General features: G+C 47.4%; 1 protein-coding gene across 1 annotated transcript; it reads right to left on the bottom strand.

Annotated features, from left to right (window-relative positions):
• Window positions 1-14,670: 14,670 nt before the first annotated feature.
• ACTA1 (actin alpha 1, skeletal muscle) lies at window positions 14,671-17,007 on the bottom strand. Its single transcript, XM_068154150.1, has 7 exons — window positions 16,903-17,007; window positions 16,680-16,820; window positions 16,180-16,504; window positions 15,899-16,060; window positions 15,489-15,680; window positions 15,185-15,366; window positions 14,671-15,079 (listed from the first exon to the last, which is right to left on the bottom strand). Exons 2-7 carry the CDS (start codon window positions 16,806-16,808, stop codon window positions 14,936-14,938), a joined length of 1,134 nt encoding a protein of 377 aa, XP_068010251.1. The 5' UTR covers window positions 16,809-16,820; window positions 16,903-17,007; the 3' UTR covers window positions 14,671-14,935.
• Between the last annotated feature and the right edge of the window lie 3,989 nt (window positions 17,008-20,996).

Here is a 20,996-nt window from a genome sequence, read left to right as displayed (position 1 = left end):
AAGTTAGTGACCATCCAAAACTAGCTTTGGAGCACATTCAGCAGTTATGCAGGAGGATGCTGAGACATCTTGTCCTGGGTAAAGCTCCTCCATCTAGAGCCAAGAGATTCTAATGTGCCAGGCAAGAATTATTTCCTATTCTCAGCACAGGACCTCTGGATGTTCTCAGTGTAGTTGTATAAACATTATTATATTTTTCATCCTAATGATTTTTGGCTTTGATACCTCATGGCAGAGACTTCCCTGGACTGAGAGAAGCCAATTATTAAATGCTGCTTGAAAGAGGGACTACAATATTTATTAGGCTGATAATAGCACTAGGGCTTTCTCACTTGCATATTTTGCTGGGGTCTTCCTTCATTAAAAAAAATAATAAAAAATCAATGCATCATTCAAACCATAACACTGAAATCCTAAACATATTTTTTTCTCCTAAATAATTTTTCCACTGAGGATCTAAGTTAATCCTCTTAACCTTCATTATTGAACTGATAGACATAGCAAACCAGGTTGAGAGTTTCAAGTCAGTTCCATGGGAGATGAGCAATCAGTGCCAAAACCCAGGGGTCCCAATTTCCTCTATCTACTATGTCCACTCAAATGGGAGCACTAAAGCTTCTCACTACGAGGAGAGCAGCCTGGCCTGGGAAACAGTCTCATTTCTGTCTGAAGCCACCACAGTAAAGAGAGCTAACATGATTTTTATGCAAAAAGTAGCAGGTAATGAAAAATGAGTGCAAAAGTTATTTTGCAGAGTGTGGTCACAGAAAGACACAGTAATTGCATGGGAAGTTTACAGACAGTTTGGACTCACAGTGTTTTGCCATTATGACTCTCTGTGGCTCCAGGCAATAGTGCAGGTTAGTGGATTGTCTGTATGCAGTAGGAATGGAAAATTACATGTCCACATATCCTTCAGATGGACAGACTGGCCTCCAGCCAAAGCAGGAGCTGTTGTGATCTAAAATTTGGCTGCTGAATTATTGATTGGGTAGAGTCTGGAGAAGAGAGAAAAAAATGGAAAAGAAACAAACTGTTTTTCATAGAGAATCATATTTTTTAAATTTTTAACAGCATAAAATCCAAAACAGCAAGAATATTTTGCCAGGCAGGGGAAAAAAACATAGGCTTCCCAGACCTGTGAAATTCTGCCTTCGCCTGGATCAGTGAAACTCTGCTAAATACTAGGGGTAGCTGGCCCAAATCAATTCACAAATCAAGCCATTGTGCTGTTAATAGAAGCCTGGTTAATCCTGCAGACGCAGGTTATTTGGTTTCATGGGCTATTATCCCTTTTAGATCTGCACCAGCTGCCCACAGGGTAACACTGTCATGAGAGAAGGATCAGACAAGCTGGTTCTGTAGGGCAGGTTAGCTACTGGTATGCAAAAATCCTTCAGAACTCCCTGATACTGTTATCCGGAGCTCTGGGAAATTTGGTCATGGCTAGCATGGCTGCAGCTTGACAGGAAAGCCCAGCAACCCCTCTTCTGGCAGCACAAATCCTGTTACTTATGCAAGTCTTACGTTTTTCTTGGACCAACTTGAAGCTTTTTACCATTGCAGTTTCAAATGGCTGTGCCTCCAACCACCCACAACAACATAGTTTACAGCAACTGCAGCAGCTCCTCTGAGCCTTGTTGAAGATCCATGCTTTCCATATACCTTTCTAAGAGATGGAAAGAGAGATAGAGCTCTCTGGGCTGTATGCTAGGGATGTATCCCCAGGTGCAGTGAGAGGCATCTCCCACTGCTCAGTATCCTCTGGCTGCTGCACCTCTGAGTCCTGTGTGGGGCAACCAGCAAGACTGGCTCTTCACTGTGTAATGTGGATGCAGTTCATCTCCCAGCTTAAAAACTGTTATGGTGGGCAAAGAATAAGGTCTCTACTGATGTCAGTCCTTTTTTCCCCCTCTCTTTTCTTCCTGGTTCCTACTCCAGGAGGTTGCACGCCACTGCTGACAGGTCAGAAGGGTTCTACCGAGGGAACAGATCTTAAGGCCAGCAGTAATAGGATGCCTATCTCTTACCCCCAGCTTTGGGCTGACTTTCCAGCCTAGGAACCCTCACCATTCCCCATGTACAAACCTGGCACCTGCCTGTCATGGGATCCAGTGTTGGTCCTGAATCTAATACCAGTCTGCACAGTGATAGGCCTCGGTTTAACAAGAATTAACCTTAACAAGAAGTAACCCGATGGGTAATAATAAAGGCATTGTGGAAAATAATTTAATGCTTGAAAAAACTTCACAGAATTTGCAATGAGAGGCCTGAGGAACAAGCCCAGCTCAAGTGCATATTTCTTTATCTGATTTTAAACATTAGAAAGTAGTGGCAGCTGTGTTCACTGTCAGTTTGGGAAATCTGTGTAATCTAATCCCATTATTGTGCCCCCTGGAAATGCTGGGTCTTCAGCACAGAATACACCCCATCCCATTTACAGGCCTCAGTGGAACAAGCATACACTTTGAGATCATCCATCTACCTTTTTTACTGAAACACCTCCAGCACCAGTTCAGGAAAGCCTGTATGTTAAAAGCTCTTCCCCAGACAACTTAGAGAAGCAGCCCTAAAGGACCTACTGGCTCTAGATGAGGATGAAGCATGGAGAAGGATGCTTCAGCAGGGCATGGGAAGGGAGGAAGGCTATGTGGGAAGCTCCCCAAGAGGTGATTTCCCTGCCCTCAAGTGGTACTTGTCAGTGTGCAGGAGTCCCAGCCTCTTGGCAGGGCAGTGCTTCACCTTTCCCAAGATTCAATCCCAAATAAAGCCAGTTGCATGAGGGCTCACCCCTGAGCCCAGGGCTCAGCTGATGAGGTAAGCCTCTAAATTGCTTCCAAAATTGCAGAGAGGTATGAGAATGAAACCAGGAAAGGGTGGTCAGTACTGCAGAGGCAGGCTTGGAAACCATGAGCAGTAGGCTGTGGCCAGGCTGATTGATCCTCTTTCCCTCCATGCTGGCAGCTTGATTTGTCCTCATTTCTACCCACCTGAGAAAAGCACTGACTTGAATGAGCACTCGGTCCCCATCTTCCCTGTCTGTCACACCAGATGCTGCCACCTTCACTGCCTCTTTAAGTCAGGGTAGGGTGCACTCTGAGGGAGCCTTCCTATGAGGAAAGTAGTGGGAGTGTATAGTCCAGGGTTGGAGAACAGCATCCTTAATATGGTCTCAGCCACTCTGACTGGCTGGGGGCTCCTGGGAGAGGAATGAAACACTTTATAAAATCACCCAGGTCCTCCCATGGAGGCAAACCTCCCTAGGTTTTAACAGAGCTAGAATGAGGCTTGCTTGATATGGGAATTTTGTCTGTGCTTTGGAGATCATCCAGGCTTTCTTGGGTTTCACACAGCATGAGGTGGTGGCCTGGGCTGTGTGTGACATGCTGGATGCCAACATAGAAAGCCCTTTTTCAAGCAGCATGTGGCTCCTATTAACATCTTTCTGCAGAGGAGACCTGCTGGCAGTCGCTGCCATAGGTACCCTGCCTTGCTCCCTGCTTTCAGCCACCACACTGATAGCACTTGCCTCAAAGGGTGCAAACCAGTTCCACCACACCAGTCTCCATCTTTTTGCATTCCTCAATGGCAGGACCTGCAGCAGCTCTGCTTTGTTTTTCCTTCTTCTAAACCTAAGTGCCTATTCTTGTGCTAGACTGCTCACATCATCCCATCTACATCCTAAGCAGCCTTATTGGCCCCAGGAACTGTAGATGGGAACCCACATGCTCTGCAATGCCAGCTGGAGCTGGATCCTACCCACACTGGGGCCACTGTGTGCCCAGGACCCACCTTCTCTCCCCTGCCTTACTGTTGGTGGGGAGGCAGCATCACTGTCAGAGCTGACCCCAGCAGCCCTGATGGGACTGGGGAAGAGGTCAGGTCAGAGGTGTGTCATGTGTGAGTTGAGGCAACTGGTGAACCCAGATCCAGACCCAGCTATATCCTAGAGTGTGTACATGGTGGACACTTGGAGGAATACATGTGCAAAACATTTCAGTCATCTAGAGAGTGAGTCCCTGCCTTGCTCAGAAATACAAACTCATTAGCTGCTGACTACGTGTCAAGGCAGCCACCACCGCAGCAGCACAGCGGAGGGCACCACAAACGTGCTGGCAGTCATGCTGCAGTTCCCTGTTTAGAACAGGGCAGTCGGGTGTGAATGCAGCCCCCCCTAAAATAGCACTTTGAAGGGGAGCTAGACTGGCCAGCCACTGATTTAAAAAAAAAAAAAAGGGCCTTGACCAAAATGTCACCACCATGAAAACATTTCCTCAGGTCTCACAGAGAAGTGTTATGAGAGAAAGGCATTAAAAGCATGGCACACCTTTAAATGGACATAAGAAGTGGCATCAGCGGAGTGGGATCTATTTTTACTCCTTTGGAGTCCACAGATGTGCAAACTCCCTGTGTGTATGTCTGGAGACCAGGTCTCCACAGTTAGTGAGAGGCACATAATCAGACTGGGAAACAGCAGTGTCATCAGGGTTCATTTAGCCTCCAGCAAGGAGGAAGATTAAAGTCTTACCATGCCCCTTCCTTTGGCTTGATTGCAACCCCAGCCAGCAGCATGAGCACACACATACATGCTAAGCACTACCAACCAGACACCAGTTTCACAGTTTTCATTTTGGAAGAGGCCATGCTGGGTCCAGGTTTTTAACCTTGGAGTCCCACCTGGCCCTGCCTGTGAGAGGTAGGTGGCAATGATGCTGCCACAAGGCAAGTCAAAACAAGACAAGGTGCTCTGGGAAGGGCAAGGCCCACACCAGCGACCCGTTGATAGCTGCTATCATCAGGCCAGTGCTGCAGCAGAGGCTCAGCCCATCTGTCAGCATTGCTGCAAACCTGCAGGGCTGGACACCTGCCATCCTGGCCTCTGGTCTAGCATTGCCCTGCACCTCACCACTCCTTGTGTGTGGGCACTAGGTGACACACACCGGCCAACCCAGGCCTCCTCCATTTCTGTAATTAAGCCATCAGCCTGCCTTGGGAGGATGGGTTGTCTGCAGCCCCTCATGCTGTCCAGCATTTTGTAGAATCTCCCATCATGTCTCAAGGTCTTCTTCACAGCTTCTTGGGAGAAACCTAGCTGTTCAGTAAGACACAATGCCAATTAAAAATATAGAAAAGCAAACACTACAGCCATTTCCCTGTGTCTCTCCAGATGAAAATTTTACTACATTTGTCTCCAGACACCTGTTTCTCCTCTCTAGTGCTCTCCATCCTAAAATATTCCATCAAAGCAAACTCCTTACAAGGACAGTCACCAAAAGGCCAGCCACTCTCTAACAACAGCTATGGACTCTGTGCTGCCCTCACTTAAAGGATCTGCCATAAAATGGCTTGGCACTAGGATTTCAGTTCTCAGAGGAAAATGAGGCCAGCAGTAAAAGCCCCAGCTTTAAACATTGCTTCCTCCCCAGATACCAGAAGTTATCTTGCGAATGGCTTTGACAAACGGATGTCCTTGAAAAGAACCTGTGCACCACTTGTGAGCATCTCTCCAAGAGGGTGCTGACATCTGTGTATATTATTTATAATTAATTATCTACACATCACAGGGAACCTGTTGGCTCTGGAAAGTGCTGTTAGGCTTTTATCTCCCCAGATTGCTGGTGTGAATCCAGCCCTAGCTTCCCATGAACTAGACCTCTGCCTGCACAACCTACTGTGATGCCCTCAGCCCAAGACAACATCAAGAGGGGAAGGCAAGTGAACCCCACTGCCCAACGCAAAATGGTGTCCAGAAACACTGATGTGTCAGCCAGGCTGCAGATGGAGAATTACTTGTTGTTTCCCCCCTGATGGGGGCATGGGCACTGCAGGGGGCTGGGTTTGGAGCAGCAAAGAGGCTGGCTGTGCAGCTTACCAGACAGTGCTGCAGCACTGCCACTCGCCTGCCACCCTGGCAAGAAAGAAATTACTCCTGATGCATCCACCACTTGCCCAGGCTGTGAGGTGAGAACAATATGATGAAATTCAGGGGATACAGAACTAAGAGAACTGTGCTGAGCTGGGCTCCCTGGAGAAGCTCAGTAAAAGGTACATGCTCACTGAGAGGAAACAGGAGCATTACCCACAAGCAAACTTGAGCTGTGCATTTTACTAGCAATGGCTTTATTCCTGAAAGAGAAGACTAGGAGTTTGGTACTTTGAGTCTGGCACTCCCACATCTGTGTGGCTATCCCTGCCATTCCCATGCTCCTGTTCCCCCACCCATGCAAGGACAGAATAGCATCTTCATCTGGCAGTGAAATACTAAATCATTTGTAGTTGTACCATTCTATGCACTGCCTGGTCTCTTGTTTGGCCAGTCATTTGCAGATGACCACCACGGAAAAATGACTGCCAGGGCAAAAGGTGATTATGCATTTGTTCAAATAACCCTTCAAAAACTCTTTCCATGTCTTTGTCCCTCTTCATCTGTGGAGAGAAAATGAGCAATACAAGTCAGAACTCTTCCTTCTGCATTCCTTCCACTGCTGTGCCCACTAGTACAATTTCCACTGTGCAGATCATGCATTTTTGCCTTTTCACCCCTGCTGTCCATCTGCTTGATGAGGAGATGTGCATCACTCTATATGAGTCACAGATGTGGGCATTTGAGGAAAACACCAAATAGGACTTCAAGTACAATCCAGCAACTGTGCCTGGGAGCTCTAGCTGGGTCCCTGTTGCAGAAAGCTGTACAGACAGTGCCAGAAACCCTGTGCCGGAGGTGGATACTGACACAGTGTCCACGAGGGCTTCTGAAATGCATCATTTGGTAATATGCTCTGAGGATGAGGACAAAACTCTAGAGATGTGTCAGCATCCTCTTCTGAGCACCTAAGACCTGTCAACACTGAGGCCCCCCACAGCCACCAGCAGCCTGAGGGCAGTGACCCAGAAAGATCTCTCATAGGTGGGAAGATCCTCGCCAGATGCCAGCAGCAACCCCCACTGAGACTCTGCTCCTCTCCACTAGCAGGGACCAGCTCCAGTAGCTTCATACCCTCCCTCCAGGCACTGTGCATGAGAAGTGAACAACTGGCTTAAATGCAGTAGGGCTTGTGGGCCTGCTTTCCTGGGATAACCTCACCCTGCTTATCCACAGGTCCTAAAACACAGCCAGGTGCTGGGTCAGATGAAATTTTGCTCTGCTTCTCTTTCCTCACTTTGTGCCCAGCAGACCAAAGCTGATGGTCCCCGCCTCCCTGGATTTTTCACCATGAAAAAGCCAAAAAGCACATTAACTCTGCTCTTCAGAAAGCATGCAGAGATTTACCATGCCCTTTCTAACTTCCCTTACTCTTCTAAATTATTCCCTGCATCCCATAATACACCACCAGAATCTCTTTGGCAGTTTGGAGGGCTTATTTAGCGAGTCAGATATAGTAAGGTATGACTTTATAAATAGAGAGGGGCATGGCTGGGGGACTGTGCAACATGATTCACAAGTCAAACTGCCAGTGAAGATCAGACATTTGCTTCAAGTATTCATTTAGCAATACCAAGCCCTGCTCATCATTAAACTTACCATATAAAACCCCCATTCCCATGTGCCATCACTGTGTTTACAGCAATTTCTCCAAATCAACTCAGAAGCCATTTACTCTCTCACTGGTCACAGAGAAACCACAGTTGGAAATCAAAATACTTCCTCGATGCTTGAGCCTGCCCTCACTTCCAGCTCTGCAACTCATCAGCCTTTCCCGGTCCAAAGCCAGTGGGATGACAGTTACATCATAAAACACTTCCTCCTTAACTGCTTTCATTTTTCACTCATGTACCTTATTCGCCTAAGCTGCTACTCCTACAGAATCCCTGTGGTCTGCATTTGGATCTTACTATTTTCAGCTTTTTTCTATACCCTCACTTGCTCAGCCAGTCCTTAACTCAGACTGATTCTTCTATTAGAAAATGGGGAAAATTAGATATGACTTAAAAAATCAACATGAAAAATCACCACAGAACAGGCATAGATTAAATGCATAAATCTTACACATTTCATGGCCTCAAGTAATTCCAGAATCTGAACTTAGAGCAATAACATTAGTTATTCCTTTGTCCTCTCTTCTACTTTCTCCTGAGATTGCTTTTATTGTTATGGCTTTGTTTCTTAATCTGGGACATGACCATGCAAGCAATTAAAACAATAACCAAACCCATTGTCCTCTCAGCAGCTTCAGTGAGGATTACTGGAATGAATCAACTCCAGCATGTTTGCAAACCATTAAATCAAGGGTTTGTCTAACCCAACAGAGGGTATCCGAGACTGGCAATGCTGGTATAGGTCAAATCTAACCTGCACAGGTAATACAAAATAATACTGAGTGCCATGTTGGTACAGGAACCCTGAGAGCTTTCTCCATCATTCTTGTGCTGCAGATCATCCCAGATGCCTTCTCCTTACGTGGCCATGCCTTTGTGTCCACAGATCCCAGTACTTGTCCTGTCCTTGCCCAGACCACCCCCTCCCCGCCCAGGCATGAGTCCTCCTCATGCCGTCTGCTGACCTTGCAATATTTTCCATGTTATTCTTTGCTCTCCTCCTTTTATTTTTAAACAATGATGCACATTCAACAGGTGTGCTCCCTGAGCTGCCTACAGGGAGTCCTGCTGCAGCCCTTTTCTGCGGGAAGCTGCAGCTGATAAAGAAACCAAGTACTGCCAGTTTGGGCAGAGCTACACCTGGTTTCTGGATACCAGTCAAGATGTGACAGGAGTTATGTCAGTTGCTTCTCCACACAGGAACATGTGCAGCAGGTGGTAAGAAAAAAATAAACCAAGATATTAGCAGAAGGTAAGCACCTCAGCGATTAAATAACGCCCTTTTTAACTTGGACTTTGGGGTTTAGCACCAAGTTCCACTTGATGCCATATTTTGCTCTCTAAGCAGATCAATCTTCATTAACATGCCTAGCATTTAACCCCTCACATGAACAGGGGGACTCATCGCCACTTGATCATGCTGTCCCAGCCAGGATGGTCTGGCTTCAGTGGGCTAACAAAAATAATAATAATGAAAAAATAAAAATAGGATTAGGTAAGAACAACATTATTGCTACTTCAAAATTATTTGGGTTAGGGAGCTCTGGTAGCTTTTTGTTGCCTTCTCAGGTTTCCCAGGACAAAAAATACTTAGAGAAGAAATATCCTGTGCTGACAAGGCTTTTGAAAAGTGCTTCAGTCCCCACACAAGCACTCCGACTAACTCATGGCAAGAAAGTGGACAGTCTCAGCATTTGGACCACACTTTCCATCATGAGATGTGCTGCAGAGCATACAGTGCTCCCAGCTGTGCCCTTTGGTTGTACTCCACAGGCAGATAGCCCAGTGACAGCATTGTTCATTGCTAGCAAACTGAAACTGGTTTAGACCCTCAAGCCTCTGTTATTTTAACCATTCTTCGTGACTATGGTTGCTAAAGGGGATTTTAAAAATCTTACAAAGCAGATACAGTTGCCCTGGTAAACCTTGTTGCCCTCTTTTGGGTTGATGTGCTTCAGATCTGATCCAATTGCATAGCCCTCATCCCTCCTTCTGCAGACAGCCATCTCTCTGCAGCCACAGGGAGGTTTGGGAAGGGCAAGACTGTCCTGCCATTGTCTGCTTCCCCAGCAAGGCTGGCAACACTGCATGTTGCACCATACTGGTGACCAAACCTTCCTCTGCTCTGGCGGGGTCCCCTGGCCAGCACTGTCCTAGACAATACAACACCAACAACCTAAGCTCATTACTGGCCACTGTTAATGGCAATGCAAACTTGTTTTGGTTTGTACTCAAAGAGATCAGGTGATGTTTGTGTCTGAAGGACTAGTAGGTGTGACATGAAGGGTCACTATTTCCTGAAACCACTGCAGCATTGTTTGTGAGACCACTCTTACCCCTACCTGCATGTGCTGGGAGCCAGGGCAGACCTCCTCCTGGGAAAAGGACAGAGCTGCATCCATACAGAGGTCCTCATACCCTCTTGTACTTGAAAACGTACTTGCAGCATTACTGCTTTGGTGAAGGAGGACAACCTAACCAGAAGAAGTAGGAGGCATTAGCTCCTTTGCAAATGCAACTCTGGTCCCCACGCCTCTGTGAGCCAGGGTCAAGGTCTGATGCCTGTTGTCCCTAACTTCAGGCTGCTCATCTCTGAGCACCTGTGAAAGCAATTTCGTAAGGTTGTCCTCCCTCTTTTCCCATCTGAGTTTTCTCAGCTGTAAAGCCTTGTTTTCCCTGGAAGGGAGAGAAGATGCTGGAAGCCAAGCAGTGAGGGCACAGGGGGGCATGGAGAACATGTTTGGAGGGTATTAAGGGTGGGAGGGATGTGCCAAGGAAGAAAGCTGCTTCCAGAGATCTATATATACACAGCTTCCTGAGGTGGGGTTACAGAGAGGCTCATTCCCGGGCTGCCTGTGGCACTCCCTGAACAACAGCAGTGGCCAGAGCTGCTGCTGAGCCTCATGCTTTGGTTTTGGAGCACAGAACTGAGCAGCAAAAACAAGACAGAGTTGGCTGTGATCTCTGCAAGCAGGGGTAGCGCTGGACGTTTGCGTGCAGTTGTCTCCAGTTCTGCGCTGGGCAGTGCAGTTCCAAGTTGACAGGATGCCCTGGGAGGGAGAAGACATAGTTCCCCATGGGCAATAAAACATTCCTCCATCATCTGATCGTCTCAACCACACACAGCACACATCCCCTGTGGCAACCAGCAATAGAGCTATAGAATCACAGAATCGCTTCATTTGGAAGAGATATTGAATCCGACCACTACCAAATTCTACCAAGTCTGGTGCTACATGAAGTCCCTTAGCACCACATCTATGTGTCTTTTAAACACCTTCAGGGATGGGGATTCAATCACCCCCCAGGGAGCATAAATACTCCCAGCTGTCCCTGCTGCATAACAGTTGGAAGATGCATTGTTTTTCATGTCCTTAACAAATATAAGCTAAAGCATTTGCCAGCTGCAATTACAACTAATTCCTTAAGCTTCAAGCTGGACCTTTTTGGTCCACTCCAAGGCTGTTCTGCCCCTGAGGCAATGAAGGAGCATCCCCAAAGCTGCCTGCAGTTCTAGCAAAAAAAGGAAGGAAGCCTAATGGGCAATGTTTAATTTGATTAAATTTGTGTGGGGATTAATAAAATAGAAACAACAAACATATTTCCTATAAAATAAAGGCATTTTAAGTTTTGAACAACTGTTCTTTGAAGGGATTTGTTCTAATGTTTGACTTTCAAAGTTAAAGATTGCCAAAGAGTTGCTTAGAAGTTTCCTGTGAAAAAATAATGGTATTTTTCAAGTGTCCTCTGTTTTGTCTTTTTACTAAATTTCATTGAATAAATATAAGTGGCTAAATGCCCATGGGAGATTCACAATCAACAGCGTATGTGGTGGAACTGCACTGATGTTGGAGATGAGGGGCTGTTCAATTCCTCTCAGCAAAGCCAACCCCATTAAATACTGTAGGCCAAAGTGCTTTTTGTTTCTGCAGTTTTGGAAGCCAAAGGGAGAAATATGTCAAGGTGCCAGTTCCCTTTCTCAAACAGGGGACAGAGCCATGACATTTTGTGGGAGGTAGCCCATCCTAGGCCATGTTGTGCACTCTGTGGCAAAGCAGATTATCACATTAGCAGTCTCTATCAAAATGAAATTAGGAAGGACCTTCTCATCTTTTTCAGGATTCCCTTTGTCCTTCTGCTCAGAGGCTCCTTCAAGCCTGCTCCTCAGAACCCACGTTTTCTCTGTTACTTAGCTTCTTAAACCGTTTTGCCAATTGCCTAGACATCTGCTGCCCTTAAGGAATCTTACTTCAGCAAGTAGTCATGACTGTGCTTCCCAAGCTCATTTAAACAGCCCCATATCGCTTTCGTCCACTCTAGGACTCTTTCTCCATATTTTCCCATCCCTTGGTTATATTTGCATCCGGAGCAGCTTCTCGAGTTGCTCACTGCGTGCAACTGCAAAGCCAAGCTGCGGAGAGTTGTCCTGCACTGGTCGAGCCCCAGAGGTAGCAGGCTATGGAGCAAGCAGTGAGCTGCAACCCCGGAGGATGCTATTGGCCAGGCAAGAACCATTCTCACAGTACCCGCCCTCCCACGGCACGCCGGCGTCCTGTATCCTTCTCGCTGCTCCCTTTTACTCCTCTGCGGTCACGTTTTATTCCTTTGCTTCTAGCAAAACAGTGGATGCTGGTCCTGGCAAATTTTTGCTTGCCGCCAGCAGCACCGTCACAGGCACAGGGAGGGTAATGAAATTATCAAGAAACCCACAAAGAAGATCAAACCCAGACTGCTGCGTACAAGCGAAATTTCACAAATATCTTCCCAACGCTGGGGCTTGTGGGCCATGTGAAAACCAAACTCACCTGTTTCCTAACAACACGTGTCTGCAGTTGCTGAAAATCCCAAATACAAATAAAAGGCTCAGTTCAGACTAAAAAATGTGGCTTGTTTTGAAATTAAAGCCCGAATAGGTTTAAAAATTTGTTGCATCTCAGTTCCTCCATTGAGTAACCAAAACAAACCAGTCTTTTCTTTTTCTTCTTTTCTTTTTCTTCTTTTCTTTTTCTTCTTTTCTTTTTCTTCTTTTCTTTTTCTTCTTTTCTTTTTCTTCTTTTCTTTTTCTTCTTTTCTTTTTCTTCTTTTCTTTTTCTTCTTTTCTTTTTCTTTTCTTTTTCTTCTTTTCTTTTTCTTCTTTTCTTTTTCTACTTTTCTTTTTCTTCTTTTCTTTTTCTTCTTTTCTTTTTCTTCTTTTCCTCTTTTTCTCTCTCTCCCCCCGCCCGGCAAAAATGCAGATTTTTGGCACTTCTCTTCAACAGAATGAAATTGGCACTATCAAGAACTCCTGATGCTGTGGGTTTGTACAAGAATAAATGCTGCTGTTACAGACAGCAAGATGCCAGTAGTACGGCTGCCTCCCTATGTGTGGCAGTGCCTGTGCAATGCCCTCTGCGCACAGCTGCACTCACAAGTGGTCCTAAACCTAGGTCTGGCACTGCAAAATCTGGGTCTTCATTCAGAGGCGAGCAAGCGTCCCCTGCTCCCACTGCTCCTGACTGTAATCAGGCTGGACGGTGGGTGGGTGGTTCAGCATCACTCTCCCCAGAAGTCAGCCTCTTCTGTTGTGAGTTTAGGATCCTAATTGTAATCATGCAGGTGGAAACTGAGTCTGCACTGCTACCCCAGAGCAAGTGCTGTCTAACCCATGAGGCTGTTTTTCTAACAAGTTTTGTCTGTGCTTCTAAAACAGTCTTTTAATCAAACAACAGAAGCAGGTCCTAAATTGTAACAGCACTTAAGCCACAGTCAAACCTGAGATCAGGGGTCAAGTACAGAGGACTTGACATCAGTCAAGCATCTCCCTAAATCCTGATACAGAGCTGTCAGATTAAATATGTGCCATTACACAAGAACTTGCACACGTGCCATACTCACTCTTTAAGGAGCAAACATCCCTACTTTCCAGTCCTCTTCCACTGACTCAGAGATGTGTCTTTGCTCAGGACCTCCTACAGCTGCCCAGGGCCTCCGTTTCCCCAGATATCAAGGAAGAAACAAGTCATCTTCTTCCAGTTTTTTCACTTGGGATAGGGCTACCAAAAATTGCACTCATGTACGGGTCTCATTTTAAAAACAAGCCAATACAAGTGCACCCTTAGCAAGGAATAAAAACTTCCTGGGTTAGAAGTTCAGCTGAAAAACCATTTTTTTCTCAGCACTGCTGGCTTCCACAGTAAAGGGACACTCTGAAACTCCAGCACTGCTTTCCTAGCAGGGCCCTATGTTCCAGAAGTCCTTTTCCAAGGGCTGCCTGCTCCTGTGTGTGTCCTGACATAGGGAGTTGTGCCAAGCCTTGGCAGGGTATCTTCCTGAGGGAGCTGAGAACCTGGTGGGATAGGGACAACAAAGGAGAGGTCCCAAAGCCCCCATCTGGGTAGGGAGATAAGCAGGAGCAGCTTCCCCATCTCTCACCCTGCTCTGCCTCCTCCCTGGCAAAAATGCCAGGCAAACGCCAGAGGCAGAGGGAATTTCTTGTAGTTCTGCTTCATGCACCTGGGGCATCCCTGTGTGAAGGAGCTGGCCATGGGAGGGAGTGGCCTGGGAGGGCAGAGGACTGGATGTTCCCTTTGCAGGCAGCCCCTCACTGGCAAGAGCAAGCATGTCAAGGAGCGTGAGGAAGTGGCCTTGGCTGCCCTCACTCCCCCAAGGACAGCCTGATGGTGGGTGGGTTTCCCATAAGTGGAATGGAAAGCTCTTTATTTACCCTGCCCCCTACCACCTTCCAACAGTCCTGGACTTGCATTTGTTCATCATGCCTTGGAGCTGCACCAGCCTGGCAGGGTTACGTTTTTGGCAGGCCAACACAAAGAAATCCTTTACAAGCTAAAGCTCCAGGTAACCCTTTCCCTTGTGGATCTAGCAGAGAATGTTGCCGAGCAGCAGGCACCCACCACGCAGTGGCAATGATGCAACACACAGAGACCTCTGGGCTGCTCTCAGCACCACCAAGTTGTTGACAACCCATGTAAGTCACACAGCTGGATCCTCCTACTAGTGTCCTGTCCCCACCCCAGTCTTCATCCTGTCTAGAGAGCTCCAACCCCACCACCCACTGCCCTCACTGTTAGGCGACACTCTACATCAGCAAGTGATGGAAGAACACAAGCAAATGATGACACACAGCCACATCAGGGGTAAGACAGAATGACTGATGATTTAATGCTTCTTGAAGTTTTTTGTTTCCTTCCATGGGGCATTGGTTTCAAAAACAAACATTGAGGTAAAATAAGTTAATTTATGTACACTTTACATACATTGTGTCAGGTGGAGCTTTGCAGCAACAGTAACCAGAAATCATTACAAAATAGAAAGTTACATGGCTGTTGCAGGCCCAGGGCAGCCTGCAACCTAGAAGGTTGTCATCCTGAGCATGGTTGGCAAAGTGATCATGTAAACATGTTTAGAAGCATTTACGGTGGACAATGGATGGACCAGCCTCATCATATTCCTGCTTTGTGATCCACATCTGCTGGAAGGTGGACAGGGAGGCCAGGATAGAGCCACCAATCCAGACAGAGTACTTGCGCTCAGGTGGGGCAATGATCTAGAGAAAGACAGGAGAATTGAGATCAGTAAACAAGCAACCACTGCAGGTGGCAGACAGAAGAACGCTGCTCCTGCACCTGTGTCCTTCATGCTCCAACCTTACCTTGATCTTCATTGTGCTGGGGGCCAGAGCTGTGATCTCCTTTTGCATGCGGTCAGCAATACCTGGGTACATGGTGGTACCCCCAGACATGACATTGTTGGCATACAGGTCCTTCCTGATGTCAATGTCGCACTTCATGATGCTGTTGTAGGTGGTCTCATGGATCCCTGCAGACTCCATACCTGGGAGCAGGGAAGGGAAGAAAAGAAGGCACAAGTTAAATACAAAGCAAGAGCTCTGTGGGAGGACTCAGGAGAAAGGGAAGAGGTGGCAGAGGAGAAGAGAGGGAGGGGGGCACACACACCAATGAAGGAAGGCTGGAAGAGGGTTTCTGGGCAGCGGAAACGTTCGTTGCCAATGGTGATGACCTGCCCATCAGGCAGCTCGTAGCTCTTTTCAAGGGAGGAGGAAGAGGCAGCAGTGGCCATCTCATTCTCAAAGTCCAGCGCCACATAGCACAGCTTCTCCTTGATGTCACGGACAATCTCACGTTCAGCTGTCAGGGGGGAGCAAAGGCATCAGTGATTGCAAAGGAGGAACAAGGAATGCTTGCATCTTCCATAGGTCTGTTGGGACTCAAGACCCTCAGCTACACGCAAACTTCCAACAGGGAACGCTCACAAGGTTTGCAAAGGAGCAAGACATTGCAGCACCCCTGAAGAGGCAAGGGTTGGACACAGAGGGGAGTATTTTGGGGGAGGGAATAGTACTTACCTGTGGTGACAAAGGAATAGCCACGCTCAGTCAGGATCTTCATCAGGTAGTCAGTGAGGTCACGGCCAGCCAGATCCAAGCGCATGATGGCATGGGGCAGGGCATACCCTTCATAGATGGGGACATTATGTGTCACACCATCACCAGAGTCCAGCACGATACCTGGGAAAACGAGAAGCAGCCACCTGAGATGCAGCCCACAAAGTGCCCTGCAGCAGAGTAAGGAACAGTCCTGGGCATCCTTTCCTGGGGAAAAGGGCCAGTTGGACACTTGCACTCACCAGTGGTACGGCCAGAGGCATACAGGGACAGCACAGCCTGGATGGCCACATACATGGCAGGGACATTGAAGGTCTCAAACATGATTTGGGTCATCTTTTCACGGTTGGCTTTAGGGTTAAGAGGAGCCTCAGTGAGCAGGGTGGGGTGCTCCTCAGGGGCGACACGCAGCTCATTGTAGAAGGTGTGGTGCCAGATCTTCTCCATGTCGTCCCAGTTTGTGATGATACCATGTTCAATGGGGTACTTCAGGGTCAGGATACCTCTCTTGCTCTGGGCTTCATCTCCTACATAGGAGTCCTTCTGACCCATACCCACCATGACACCCTGCAGAGAAGGAAAGGAGTGGGGGGGATCAGCGACCTATCCACAGGCGACAGCAGGAGGCTCCGCAGCAGGCTAGGCATCCTCCCTCCACACAGAGGACTGGGAGGCAGCAGGAACCCACGGCCATCGCTGCGTCAGAGCTTGAGGGGAGGCTCAGAGGGGGACAGAGCCGTACCTGGTGGCGAGGGCGGCCCACGATGGAGGGGAACACAGCCCTAGGGGCGTCATCCCCGGCGAAGCCGGCCTTCACCAGGCCAGAGCCATTGTCGCACACGAGCGCAGTGGTCTCGTCCTCGTCGCACATGGTGTCAGCTGTCTGCGGGGGCACAAGGGGTGCAGGCTGAGCCTCTTCGGCCGGCTGGCAGCCACAACGAAAGGGCGGCGAGACCGGGACTTACCTGGGCTGGCTGCGGACTCCACGCGTCGGGCCACTGACAGAGAGCCCTTCCGCTCCTCGCCGGGTAGCTCGTGGCCCGCCGCCTGCCGCCGAGCCTTTTATCGCGGCGGGCTGCGACGGCGGCCGGCCCCCAGGAATGCGGCCCCAACCGTCGCCATATTTGGGTGTCGGGGCCGGCGTGGCCCCGGCCCGGCGCTGCCCAAAGAAGGCGCTCCTGGCCGCGGCCCAGGTCAGCCAGGCGCGGCCGTATAAGGAGCGTCTGCCGAGCCCCCCCACCACCCGCGGCCGGGGCGAAATAATCCCCCGGCATCGCCGGGCCCGTTAAGGGCAAAGCAGGTGGGGGCCGCGGCGGCGGACCCGCGGGGGTGGCCGAAGCGGGCTCGGTCCCGCCATGGCGTGAGGGTGGAGCGCGCCGCGGCCCTGCCGGGGGCTCGGTGCGCAGGGGGAGGCAAAGGGCCTCGGCTGTGCAGCCGCGGCGTGCCGCAGCTCAACGGCGTGGAGCTGCAACGGGCGATAGGTACAGGGGAGCGCCTGTGGGTAGAAAAGGAGCTGCGAGAGCAGGTGAATTGACACGGTAGAGCTTGGTTTGCAAGTGATGCCGTTGTAGGTGGTGACAGCCCCTGTGAAAGCCTCAGCTTTACACACACTTATCCACACATTTTTCCTTTATTGGGATTTTAAAATGGGAGATCAATGCAGCAGATAACGTTAAAGAAATGCCTGAAGAGAAATGTGGTAAAGCATTAATGCTAGTGACCATCTGATCCCAGAAGCCTGCTGTAGCTATGAATGCTAGTGCCATTACTGAGTACCCTTTGCTGGCCAGTGAGCTCAGCTGGGCAGCAGGGCATCCTCTAGCTAGCAGTGAGGATCATCCTTTCCAAAAGGTCTGGAGTCTCACAGACGAGTCATCTCTGGTGAGCTGAAGGTACTGTGCAAGTAAAGAGGAACAGTTCATCTCCTTCAGCTGTGGCTATTTAAGTAGATATTCCACACAGGACACTTGGAACATTTTATACAGAAATTTTCTTACTGATGAAAGGAAGAGGCAGTATGGCAAGCAGACTTGCAGGCCTGCCAATGAGTCAATGCATAGAAACATTGGAGACCTTCTCTGAAATCACACTGCCTTTAAAAAATTAGCAGAAAACCGTCAAGAGAGGAGGAAGAAATAGTAAGCCAGAAGCAGCTATCTTGTGAGCAGTCTCCTGCAACTGAAGGCATTTCTTGTAGCTGATTTTCTCATCGGAGGAGCAGACAACTTTTGTGTCCCCCAGTCTGGCAGCATTCCTCTTCACCACTGGCAGCCCTCTATTTCATTATGCTGCAGGTTTTCAATTCCTGTCAAGTTATTAAAGTATGCTGGGGATAAAACATGCTCTTCTCTCATTCTGTCCTCTTATTCTTCAGTTCTGTCACTGACAACTGGCTGTACAAAAATCGCAAGCCTGAAAGCACGCACAGGCAGTGCAGCCATCAAATCTATTTACAGACCTGTAACGCTCTGTTGTGGTTTCCAAAATAGGGTCAGTTGTGTTGAATCAGAAATCAAGTAACAGAAAGCCTAATGCTGAAAGACAATGTTCTTAAACCCTCAATGGAAGCTGATGCAAGCACAAACACACTCCCTACCTTCTTTGATTTTTCTAATTCCAGCCTAGTTTACAGCAAAATGCCTGATGGCAATGCTAAGCTCTGCATAAAATAATTTTTTTCTGTGGGTAGATCTGGTATTTAACTGGACTCACTAAATTAATTTGGTTTTGGTCCCAAGTCAGAAAAGGGTTGAAGTTAATTTCCAGAACAGAGCCGGGCACACAGATCACTACCCAGAAGGCATAGCTTCTGAAATTGATCACAAATGACAACTTAAACTTTCCTACTATTCTGGTGGAAAGAGAGGATAGAAGTGTGGACCTCCTGTACAATGTATCTTTTTTATTACTGAGAAAACCATTTAAGAAGCAATGTATATGTCTTTATTCAGAAGGAGCTATCCATACTGCAAACTTGAACCTTTTAGTCCCAAGTTTATTTGTTTTTGTTACACTGGAGACAACCTAGAGCTCTTGGCATGACTTTTGATATGCAGTGGTAAATGAAGGCATCCTCCCTGTAAGGTAATCTGAGACAAGAGTTCTGTACCAGAACAACTTATTACATAATGGAACAGAGAAGGGAGAGAAGGAATAGCCTCTTCAAGCTTCCCACCAGAACAGTGAACCAGCTCAACACTCCTAGTACAAGAACACTCAACTTCACTTTAGACATGGAAGTTATTTTAATGAGGTTTTGTTTAAGTAAACTCATTGCCTGTAGCCTTCTGTTTTGGCAATAGTCAGATGGAAAGCCGTTGTACAAATGCCAAATGCCTCCCAACCCAGCAATAGTATAAAACATTAGTTGCAAAGGCTACACTGCTGGTTGCTTCCTGAGAAGCTGGAGAATGCTTTGACACCAACTAGAATAAACCAATTCCAGCACAGAAGCAAGGCACTGAGACAAATGGAGAGCCTGCTTCTGAAGCAAGCTTTCCAGGGCTCACCCTACCCTTCCTGACAGAACACAGGTGGCCTGTATTCTAGGAAGGGATGAGAGATCCCTGAAGTGTTCTATTGTGGACAGTCAGCTACAGATTCCTCTTCAAGCAAGATTTAAGTCTAGTACAAGTTCAGGTAGAGCATACTTTGGCAGCAGGTGGTCATCATTTGATAAGATTATAACCCTTCTTACAAATGTGAAGTTGATCAACCATGTGAAACCACCTCTAAAGCAAGCATGTGGAATTCTTCTAAGGCTTTGAACAACCCACTCCTTTTGAAGCGGCAGCTGGGACTTAACACCCGCTCTTCATTCTCTCAGCCATGCAAAGCTGCAGAAGAGCAGGGTTCACTTCTTAGAACAATCTTAGAAGATGACTGCTAGTGCATTTCTTTCCCCTATTAGTTAGAACCTCTCTAGATAATTCTATTCTTCCAAACATGTTCAGACTCTCAGCACAGCTTACTGTATTAGTACAGGGAGGAGGGGAAGCCACGGAACAGGAGCTGTGCTTTAAAACTAGAAACTGGATTCTCTTCAACCAATTTAACTTCTGACCTTCTCAGCTGTTGGATCAAGTTATTGCAGCAGGCATGGAGCCAGACAAGTAAAACATAAGGGCATGCAAGTTGCTCTGCATTCACTCCCTGGCTGTTGAGCTACTTGCAAAACAAAGGTACATGTCAGACTGAAGTAGTTTTATTACATAAAGATTAAAATCTCCTGCCAGTCAGGATAATTAAAAATGAAAAGTTAAATGGACTTTTTTATTGCCAGGTTTGGGGGTAGTAGTGGGAGGTAGGTGGCATACATGGACAAAGAAAATTATTAGCATCAACCAGTAAAACAAGTTACTGAGCAAGGAAGATCATGGGGTACTGCCACACTTTCCTAACTGCTCTCTAGGTTCAAGCAGTTGCTGTGAATAGCTGTACAGTGAGCTGCTTATCTTATTTTCTCATGAGTTCTAAAAATCTGGATATATCTTAAATGAAAGTACAACAGGTAAAATATTTACACGTTTTGCAAAAGTCTAATCTGACATTAGAATTATATAAACTGGAAGGAGGATATATTTACTGGACCAGAGGACTTTGCATGAGAACTGCAGTTTTTCTTGTCACAGACAAGTAGACTGACCCAGCCAGTCATTCCCTTTGTGGCAGTGATCTTTAATGCAAAACTGAAATTACCTCGTTTCTAGAGCAAGAAGTGTTGTGCAAAGAGAGAGTACAGCTGTCTTGTAGAGCAGGCATTTAAGTAAGCTCCACAGTCACCCAGTCAAGCATTTGTGTTTTCAGTATGTTCCCTGAACTGAAATCACAGCCCCACGGAAGAGAAAGCAAAAGGTTTCCAACTTCTGCAATAGGTCCTGTATTTTGTCCTGTGTGAAACAGCTTTGAGTCTCAGGCAAGAGTCATACCCATGAAGGGATAAAATCAAACAGCAAGTTTATGAAAGGCATAGAAATGTTTTTTTTGGTGTGTGTCTATAAACACACTTCTGCTCCCCCCCCCCCCCAAGTGTCAATGTCGATAAATTTAAGACCAAGTA

The sequence above is a fragment of the Melanerpes formicivorus genome, unplaced genomic scaffold (genome assembly GCF_026170545.1).
Source record: "Melanerpes formicivorus ecotype bairdi unplaced genomic scaffold, bMelFor1.0.p_v2 SCAF_2, whole genome shotgun sequence".
NCBI lineage: Eukaryota > Metazoa > Chordata > Aves > Piciformes > Picidae > Melanerpes > Melanerpes formicivorus.
This window is presented reverse-complemented; position numbering and strand designations above follow the sequence as displayed.